This window comes from Populus euphratica, unplaced genomic scaffold (assembly GCF_000495115.2).
Source record: "Populus euphratica unplaced genomic scaffold, PopEup_1.0 scaffold42.1, whole genome shotgun sequence".
NCBI classification, from domain to species: domain Eukaryota; kingdom Viridiplantae; phylum Streptophyta; class Magnoliopsida; order Malpighiales; family Salicaceae; genus Populus; species Populus euphratica.
In genome coordinates this window covers 258,035-268,188 of record NW_011499903.1, presented here as the reverse complement: position 1 = coordinate 268,188, position 10,154 = coordinate 258,035, and the positions used below count along the sequence as shown (strand labels likewise).

General features: G+C 37.0%; 2 protein-coding genes across 3 annotated transcripts; both read right to left on the bottom strand.

Moving 5' to 3' along the window:
* Nucleotides 1-432: 432 nt before the first annotated feature.
* Nucleotides 433-2,547, bottom strand: LOC105133078 (sugar transport protein 8-like). Its single transcript, XM_011036894.1, has 4 exons — nucleotides 2,269-2,547; nucleotides 1,848-2,167; nucleotides 1,097-1,723; nucleotides 433-997 (listed from the first exon to the last, which is right to left on the bottom strand). Exons 1-4 carry the CDS (start codon nucleotides 2,399-2,401, stop codon nucleotides 524-526), a joined length of 1,554 nt encoding a protein of 517 aa, XP_011035196.1. The 5' UTR covers nucleotides 2,402-2,547; the 3' UTR covers nucleotides 433-523.
* A 739-nt stretch (nucleotides 2,548-3,286) lies between these two features.
* Nucleotides 3,287-9,366, bottom strand: LOC105133077 (histone acetyltransferase KAT6B). 2 transcript variants are annotated; one of them, XM_011036893.1, is made up of 7 exons: nucleotides 9,279-9,366; nucleotides 8,031-9,167; nucleotides 6,836-7,935; nucleotides 5,567-6,505; nucleotides 4,997-5,308; nucleotides 4,435-4,923; nucleotides 3,287-3,992 (listed from the first exon to the last, which is right to left on the bottom strand). In XM_011036893.1, the coding sequence occupies exons 2-7, from the start codon at nucleotides 9,148-9,150 to the stop codon at nucleotides 3,579-3,581; spliced, it is 4,374 nt and encodes a 1,457-aa protein (XP_011035195.1). In that variant the 5' UTR covers nucleotides 9,151-9,167; nucleotides 9,279-9,366; the 3' UTR covers nucleotides 3,287-3,578. The 2 variants fall into 2 exon arrangements, with proteins under 2 accessions (XP_011035195.1, XP_011035194.1); XM_011036892.1 differs by lacking the exon at nucleotides 9,279-9,366 and having other exon boundaries at nucleotides 8,031-9,246.
* Between the last annotated feature and the right edge of the window lie 788 nt (nucleotides 9,367-10,154).

Below are 10,154 nucleotides of genomic sequence, written 5' to 3'. Positions count from 1 at the left end.
GGATAATCTACAATAAACCTACAATTGTTGAATTATGGAAATTTACCACTGATGGCAACAGCGTGAATCTGTCAAGATCCAGCAAATGATCCAAACAGCAGCATAGGCCCATTTGGAGCCCTGAACAAAAGGCCCAATTTCAGAGGGGTAATTGGTGTATGAAATTGTTTCGATGATCTATGACAGACAGCAGAGCTATATCTACACCTTGGGCAATAGCCCAAGCTCACATTTAATAAAAAAAAATACTTCTCATTTTATAAAATAAAAATTATCTTTATTTAATAAAAAAAATTTAAATACAAAATAAAAATTGCTCATATTAGATATACATAAAAATAAAAATAAAAATATTTCTTAAATATTTTAAAATATTTTATTTATAATTTTACCAAATGCCTCTATCTCGGCAAACAAGAAGAAGAAAACACTGGAAACCAATAAACTTATTAATTGTCCTAAAAAAGAGAACAAGATCAAAGGAAAATGATGAAAATATAACGATTAATTTAAACAACGCATTTTATTCTAGTGATTCTTCCTCTGATTTATCTTGAATTTCCTGGCTTCTCTTGTTAATATAAGAATCCTTATGGTACCTCTTCCAGAACCAATGCTTCTTCCATACCCTTTCATTCATTTCGTCAATTGGGATCCCCTTCGTCTCAGGAAGAAAGAAAATAGCAAAAATACCCATGACAACAATCCAGGCAGCGAAGAAGAAGAAAATCCCAGATCGCATGTGGCATAGCATGGTGAGGAATGCTTGAGCAACGAGGAAGGTACAAAACATGTTCATGCTAACAGCGAAGAAGAAACCAGCACTTCTTGTTTCCAGAGGGAAGATTTCACTGGGAATCAACCAGCCCAAAGGACCCCATGACCACGCGAAACCAGACACAAATACACAAACCAAGATGACCACAAGCTTTGCGGAAGCTTTCGGCATGATATTGGCAGATTTCAAATGCACAGCAAGAATCCTTCCCATTATGGACTGCATACAAAAGAAGAAAAGGAACAACGACCACAGTCAGAAATAACTAGACAATGCAGATGAAGCTCAGCAATATTGTCAAGTGTCTGTTTTGCTTACCTGGGCAACAAGCATCTGAAGACAAGCTTCTATGAGCAATACCCTTCTTCCAATAATATCAACAAGAAACACTGCAACCAACGTGGATACTGCGTTGACCAAGTCAGTGACTACAGCTGATAGCAGTGACCCATCACTGCCATAACCCATAGTCTGAAACAGCACTGGGGCATAGAACATCACAACATTGATTCCAGTGAACTGCTGGAAGAATTGAAGAACTGTGCCGCAAATAAGTTGAGGCCTATTAGACCGACTCATGAGATTTCTGAAAGGGTGTTTGACTTGTTTGGCCAATTCAATAGCATTCAAAATCTCTGCATATTCTTTGTCTACATTGTCAACGCCTCTAATCTTCCTTAAAACACGCAGAGCTTCTTCATTCTTTCCCCGCTCTAAAAGGCTCGCGGGGGTTTCCACGATTACAAGAGATCCAATGGCGAGAATTATAGCAGGCACTGCAGCGCACCCTAGGGAAATTCTCCAGCCATAAGGATGCACTTTTGAAGTAGCATAATTGATCAGATTTGCTATCAGAATGCCTATTGTGATTAGAAACTGAAAACAAATGTTGAGGCCTCCTCTATATTTTGCTGGTGCGATTTCTGATATGAACAAAGGCACCGCCTGCATTCACCCTCTCTGTGTAAGAACTAATAGAAAGCAGCAAATAGTACATAAATTGAAAAGAGAATGAAGAACGAATCTGGAAAAATGGAAAGCTAGTTGATTTACGGATTGAACTGCATACCTGGTTGCCAAATCCAACTCCAACACCTAGACAAATCCTTCCAGCAATCAGCATGCCAAGTTTCACTGAAACAGCGTTTAAAACGGCTCCAGCAAGAAAGAAGATGGAAGCGGCTTGAATAGTGGGTTTTCGGCCGAATTTCTTGCAAAAGAAAGAGGCTATAAAACTAGAAACAATAGCTGCAAGGTAGAGTGAAGATGTAAAGAGCTGAAGAAATTGGTTATCATATTTGCAGTAGTTATCCTCTCTTGCCTCGTGCTTCTTGAGATAAACAGCCGGAAAGAACTTCTCCAAGAAATCATCCATTGACGTCACTCCTCCTACAAAAACATATATAAAAACAACAACATGAACATTTATAATGGTACAAATTTTAATGCTTAAATCTCAAATATAACGAAACAAGGAAAATGAGTCGTACCGGAAATGCCAATATCATAACCAAACATGAGACCACCGGAGGCTGCAATGATGCAGCAAATGAAGACCTGCCATGTAAGCTTGGAAGGCAAGTCTCGGCCACCACCTGATTCAGCCATGGATAAACCAGCCATGAATGTGAGTTTAGTTAGTCACTTTTGTTATGAGTTTTTCAGCTGGGATGTCAGCTATGAATTGTAAGGTTGCATTGAATGAAGATTATCATCCTGAAATCTCGGTCAAGAGTAGATTGATTCTTTTTTCTTTTTTTTTTTCCTTTTGATTTAGGTCATAATCCTATGTTTTGACCAGAAATGTAGTCCTTCAGTTTAATTTTTTATCCTTCTATCAACACTCCTGATCAAGTGATCAGATAAAAGAAAAGCATTTGCTATCAAACTTGATGGAATGACTATATTACCAGCACAAATTTAGGTTTAAGATCCAAATCAAAATTAAAAAAAAAAGATTAAGGATAATATTTGAATAATATTTTTTTAAGTTATTTTGAATTAGTTAATTGTTATTATTTATGTAGAGTAAGATAAGAAAAGTTTGAATTTTTAACTAATTCCTCAAATCTCTCACTCAAGCTCCAGCATCTAGGACTCAAATAAAAGAAATTATCTTAATGGATAACTTTGATTTGGCTCATTATCATCTCTGATTTATTTTGTTCATGCAACCCTTAATAAAAATTCCTTATCCATTATATTTTATGAAATAAAATTTGTATTCACTCAAAAGAAGGTTCCAAACCCAACATAAAAGATTGCTCAAGACCTTTTGGACCTTTCTTCCAGAAAAATCTTTGATGTATCTTACGAAGATGGGTACCAGAAACAATTTAGAGAAGCCCTCTACAATCTTTCCAACACTAGATTAGGACAAATGTTTTGTAAATCAAATGAAAAAAAAAAGAAGGTATATTTAGAACGATAGAAAGATATATGCTCAAATGTGCATGCATAAATATGTATCATCTGTGTCTGCAGGAAAAAAGTTGAGACGTGATCTGATTCACAGAAAAACTTTCTATTTACTTTACAAAGAGTAACAATGGAAAATCGGCAATATTGAGGAGAATGAGATACACTAACGTTTTGACCCTGTCAGTTGTTGTCAGATTGGCTCCACAACTAATGGCATTTTAACTTCTTCGGTGTAAATTTTACAGGAAAAAATAAAATAAAAACATAACCTGCTTCTAGATAGATAGGTGTAATATTTTCCATTATACATACTACCACAGGCTGACTCCGTATAGCCGTCACTTGCTCTTGTGTTTCAGTGCTTCTATGATTGGTGATTCTATCCATTGATCTCAGTTTTGTCTTCAGATTTATCTTTGTTATCTTCAACGGCCCTTGCAATATCGTTACCCCTGCTTGCCTCGGATATGTCCGTACCATTCTCCAGAACAATTGACTTTCCAGGATCCTCGGTTTTTTCTCTGTCATCTGAACTATTAATTTCCCTTTCTGGCTGCGATGGGATGGTGACATTAGCTTCATCGTCGGCCAATTTTTTAGATTCACCTTCAATATCTCTGATGGATTCTGAGTTTGTAACCTCCACTGCTTTAAGTGGTTCCATGATATCCTCTTGTCTATCTAATCTTTGAGATTCGTCATCACTGTCTTGTACATGCTTGAACTTCTCGTTGCTGATAAATTCACTCATCTCTGATTCGTTCACATTATGAATAGTGTCAGCTGCAGAGTCCTGCAAATGAGGAATATACAGTCCCGGTCAATATCACAGGGAAATAAGTAGAGAATTTTAGTATACTTGCATTTCTTGATGTCTTTGTACAATAAAGGCAAGAATTCGCCAAAAGAAACATAAATCTTTCGAAAAAGAATTCTAAGCAAATAATAATACTGGAATGAACTTGCTGGAAAGGAGTTGCTAGTATTCAATACCTGAGAAAGCAATACAGAATAACTTATTTTCAAGAGACAGGAAAATGACAGTGTACCAAAATCCATTCCCTATTTAATTTCAAGAATAAGAGGAAAAGGAAAAGAAATGCCAATCTTTACAACCGGAGTTCCATTTCATGGCAGCTTCAGAATCTAAGCCGCCTCCATCCCCACCCTCAAGCACTCGTTTTAGCAGTAGAACGAGTTACAAGGAAAAACACTATTTAAAAGCATCGTATTACCTTCGCTTCAGTAGTCACTAAGATGTTGTCGTCATCAACAGCTGGTGTTGATGGGTTAAGGACAGCCCTTTGATCAATTAAATCTTTAGGGTCACCTTGGACATCCTTAGCGGTTTCCGAGGAGACAATAGCCTCTCCTGGCTTTAACAAGTCTTCAATTTCCTCGTCTGCTATTTGTGTTCCAAACTCATCAGTTTCCTTGTTGGTTCTTGAATTATCAACTTCCTCGATTGCTTGAGATGATGAGACAATTGTTTCATTTTCAGTTAACACTCCAGGACTGTACTCATGGCCTTCTAGGGAAGTAATATTGGCTGGTTTTAGTGTTTCCACAAATATCTCATGTCCAGTCGAAAATTGAGGTTCACCTTCACTGCCTTCAAAAGACTTCAACTTCTCCAAATCGTCGTTCTTATTTATTGATGGATCACTAACATCACTGATGTGATTAACTTCTCCTGCAACATCTCTTGGAGGATTTGTTGACTCCTATTCAATGAAACAAGTGCAATGATAAGCAGAACAATATAAGGAACTTGATAATCTTATGACATGTTACTACCTCGTTTTCTACTATAACTCCAGGAACTTTTGAACCGACATGCTCCTCGTCTGGTTTTGATACGTTAATGCTTGCTTCATTGTCCACAAGTCTTGCAGATGCACCTTCAAGATGATCAGCAGTTTGGGGTTCTTCAAGTGGTTTTGACAGCTCTACAGAAGCCTCGTTACTGATCAATGTTTCTGATTCGTATTCTAAGTTTTTCCTAGATTTTAAATTCTCCTTGAGTTTCTCATCATCAAGCACCGATCCATTCATGTTCTCCATGTCAATGGCTACTTCAGTACACTTCCCTTGAGTGTCATATGGTTCCTGCTCAATAATGATGCATCCAGTTCAGATATCTTGCTAAAAAAGGCCTTTCTGCCTCTATATTAATGTCAAAACAATTGTTGTATGTATGCATGCGAGAGAGGAGAATGGATCATTTAAAGTTACAAGGACTCAATCACAGTAGCAAGTGGTAGAAGATGATATGTGAAAAAATAAATATACGTGAAAGCAATTTTACTGGATTCCCTTCATAAAAATAAAACCTTACTTTTTTTCTGTTTCTAAAGTATCACTGACCTCAGATTTTTCAGATTTTCTATCAATAGATGGGTGATCTATTGAATCATTTACCGCAAGACTGGTATCCTGAGTTGCGGTCATAAGTAAATTTTCCTCCATATTAATGGCCACCAGTTGACTGAAATCTGATGAAGAACCTATATCTGCCGGGATCCTATATGCTAAAACAGACTTTGGAGACGAGGATAAACTTGAATTGTTAGAAACATGTTCAGCCACAAATTCTGGCAGGGTGGATGATGTAGTTGGATCAATAAAAGGTTGGTTTACCGCAGAAACTCCAACTTCTATTGCACTTTGATCTTCTTTACTGCCTTGAGTTGATGTCGGGTTGTCTTCAGCTTCGACTGGCATTAAAATGCTCTGAATGTCTAAATCTTCTGTCGGCCTTTCAGAATCTCGGTCGACATCTTTGAAGTCTTCAACACGATCCTTAATTTGAACTGGTGGGTCATTCACATTGTTGATGTTTGCCTCCTCTCTAGACTTCTCAGGAGAATTCAATGATTTACTCTCTATATGATTGCTAGATTCTGAATTACTTTCCACAGCTGGTTGTGACAAATCACCTATGACAGCTTGCATGACTCTTTCAGCTCCACTATCTCTTTCTTCATTTGATTTCGAGTCTTCTAAGTGATCACTTATGAGGAACGTTGAATCATTTACGTTGTAAGTTTCGTCACCTATGCCCTCTACATACTTCTCAGAGTTAAACAATGATTCGATCTTGATATTGCTATTTGATGTTGAATTATTTCCCTCAGCTGGTTCTGATAGATTGCCTAAAACTTCTTGCATAATGGAATTTTCAGCTTCAACATGTCTGTTTTCATTTGATTTCAAATATTCCCTGTCATCGTATGTGACTCTTTCATTTGCATCGCACTTCGTTGTCTTCTCTTCCGCAGAATTCCCAGAAGCACTCAGTGATTCCTGTTTTATTTACGGAGTAGCAAAGATGAGTCCAACAGCCTTTTTCTAATTATTTTCTTTATTTAGAGAAAGATGACTTGGCATATAAAAACTAATATGTTCTAATATGCTGAAAGATCGTTGAAGAATTGATGCACTAAGGCTGTAAATTGGATAGACAATAAGCACAACAATAAATTGTTTACCAGAGTATTAGTTATAGATTCGTTTCTTCACTAAAAGCTGTCAGAAGATTAGCGTGCACATATAAATCAAAAATTGTAATTTAATCCAAGTTCATTCACAAACCATAACCATAACACTATTGTATCATTAAAATTATTAACTGACCTGGGGTTCCGGAAAGTACACTTCAGAAGGCGAGTGAGACATTGAACCCTCCATCCATCGCGTTCCTTCCAGGGAATGTTCAGGTAGAACTACATCAGAAGAATTAGAAGGCCTCTCCTCCCTTACTTCTTCAACTTCGTCCACATCAGAAGCATTAGAAGGCCTCTGCTCCCTTACTTCATCAACTTCGTCCTTGACATGATTAGATAGTTTAGGATCAATTTTCATTGAATGGGCTTGATCCTCTTGAGATATTTCAGCTCTTGAAGATGATGACGGCCACATTGATGATGAAATTGGAGTCTCGGCTTCGTCCCAGACCCTTGAGAACTCTACTTCTGTCATACCCTCTTCCCCTTCCTCGTATATTTGTCCAGGTGCCTTTCCATGTTCTTGAACTTTTGGTGCAAGTGGTGAAGCACCCCACAGTTCTTCACTCCCAGAAGTGAATTCCTTCTCGCTATCCCCATCATAAATCAAGGACTCGTCATCATTGGATGAAGCAGTTCCATCTTCAATTAGAGGGGGTGAACCAATTTCTGAGACCTCCACTTGCATGTCAGAAGCTATGGAGTGGTTAGGGGTATGCCCAGGCTTGAGCTTGTAAAAGAAATGTTCCTCCATTCTCGTGCTGTCAATTGCAGAAGGACTGGAATCATATGAAGGTTCAGCTACAACTCTAGCCCTAGGAACTGGACAAGGGAGAGAGTTCGGTGCCCGATCATAAAACACCTCGGGAAATTTGAACGTTGTCGGTTGTATACTTTCTGAATTTTCAGCTGTCTTACCATTAAGAATGTCTTCTGCAGAAGATGGGTTTGACAAAATTTTCTTGTGCTTGATCGCATCCGCATCTTTGTCCATTTGAATATCACTTCCATTACCTAAACTTGGATCCTTGTAATGAGATTGCTCCATCTTCTCACCTATGAGTTCGATCCTGGTGGTTCCAACTTCTCTATCCCGTTCCTGTTTGTTAGCTACCTGGTTGGAAGATAGGGGTTCTTCTGTCACAAGATCAGTAACACTTAAGTTACGGCGCAAGGTTTCACCACCCTGGAATAACAAATGATCAACCAGCCGATCATGATTTCCCTTGCCTGCATAAAAAGTTTATTGATTCAGCCTTAGTAGCAGAAGTTTGTAGTATATTCTTCTTGGTTGCTGAATAATGTAAAACAGGGGTTTGTCTTACCTGATTGCATAGAATATCCTCGGCCCTCGTGTTGACCTTGCCTGTTATCCTGGAAAGAATTTCCCAAAGAGAAACTCTCATGCCTGCAGAAGGGAAACTCTTTCTGGTGATCTGCCATAAACTCTTCGTGGAAACTGTCAGCCATTAGATTAGGCTTTTCTTCATGTGGGTCGTATGGAAGGTCAAATGGATTTTTGGTTGGTAACAGAATGGAAGGGGCTGAACCGGGTATTTGGTCATCTGAACTCTTAGAAACGTGGAAGGTGTTGCTTCTGGCAACCATAACAGGATGCCTTGGACCTGAACCGGCAATACTATTCATTTTGAACGGTTTTCTTGCTTTGCGTCTTGCAATTAGGATCTCCAGCCTCCTATTTCTTTCTATCTCAGAATTCCCAAGATCCATGACATTCTTTTGATCATACTCGGTCCATTTTACAGCGTTTTCCCTACCCTTTTCTGATTCTTCTTCTTCTTCTTCTTCTTCTTCATCATCATCTGCTTCGGAGCTTGAGCTCTCCAACTCCACCTCGCCACCAACTTGAAGTTTTGTAGGCTGCTCATTAAAGCCTTCACATGAGACAGCATCAGGATTTGGCGCCTGGCCGAGTTCTGAAATATTCTCACCGACGGACACATTGTGAGAGGAACTTTCTCCGCTATTCAAAGCTCGGCTTTCTTTCTCCTCCATGATTATTTTTGGTTTTTCTTCGGCCGAGGCAATTCTGCCAATCAATTCATCATTTGAAATCATGGGGGAAACCATATCCTTTTCCTCTTTAACAGCATGTGCATCCGATTCGTCATTGTTCTTGTTGACATTTCTCTGCAACAGTCTCCGAGAGTCAACAGAAGAGATCCCATGTTCCTTCCTCTCATGCCCATGTTGGATTTTGGGACGTTGTGTATTCAAATAATAATGGATAAAAACAGCAGTGCAGCCAAGAAATGGTAGAGAGTAAATCAAGAAAAAGAATACTGAAGGAAGAAACAGGTATAAAATCAGCAACGATAACAAAACACCTGAAGCAAAGGGATGTTTTTGTGCCAGTGCAGTACAGGTATTTATGGAAAATTTAACAACTCTCCACATGAAAGCTTGAAATTCCTTTGCATCCATTTTTATCCCTAAACAACCTGCAAGGAATCAAAGAGATTGAAATTAATTTGAATGTGCAATTCACAAGCTGCCTCTAATTATTGGAAGTTTTCAGACTTTTAAGAATATATTAGATATTAACTGATCACCATTTCAAGTACAGTAGGATCAACCAGATATCGATGGCTACCAAAACAAAATGAAGGATTCAAGTCAATCTTATGATCCTAAAAAAATCGGGGCTTGACAAAGAGAGGTCAGCTGTATCCAAGAATAACAGCCAAGAAAAAACTTTTATTTGTTCATTTTTAGACATATTTGGTTGGTTGTGAGCTCTGAGAGATCCTTTTATTTTGGAAATTCACTTCTGTTTATTTTGGAAATTGTGTAAATGAATTAATATTTAATAAATTAAATAATATTTTTAATTGATTATGAATTGGAATTCAATATAGTAAATTAACAATTCATTTACACACGTGACTTAATTATAAATTACTTATATATAAATTAATAATATCCCCATAATTAAAATTATATTTATATATACACATGGGACTTAATTAGGATGTATTTATAAAATATAATTCTAATATTATTAATTTTTCTAACACCCACTACTACAATTGCTTTTGAAAAAAGTTGGATTTTTTATGTTGCATTGACACAATGCTATACTCATTTCATTCATTGTTGATTTTTTTACATCTTGAGATCAAAAGCCATTGTGTTCAGTTTTACTTGTTAGAGATATTGCATGTTCTTCTATATATGTTTTTGCTTGACTTAATATGTATGAAGTTTATTAATTAAATATATATTTAATGTAATTTTAGTTTGTTATAAAAAAAATGCATGTATACATTACTTTTATATGATAAGACTAATTTATAAACTTATTTTGATTGAACAAATACATAGAATATCGTAATTTATAATTCAATAATTAGGTAATATTTGTGTAATCATAATATACAATAAACATATTAAGTTTAATGTTTTGAAAAAAATGAATACCTTGATAA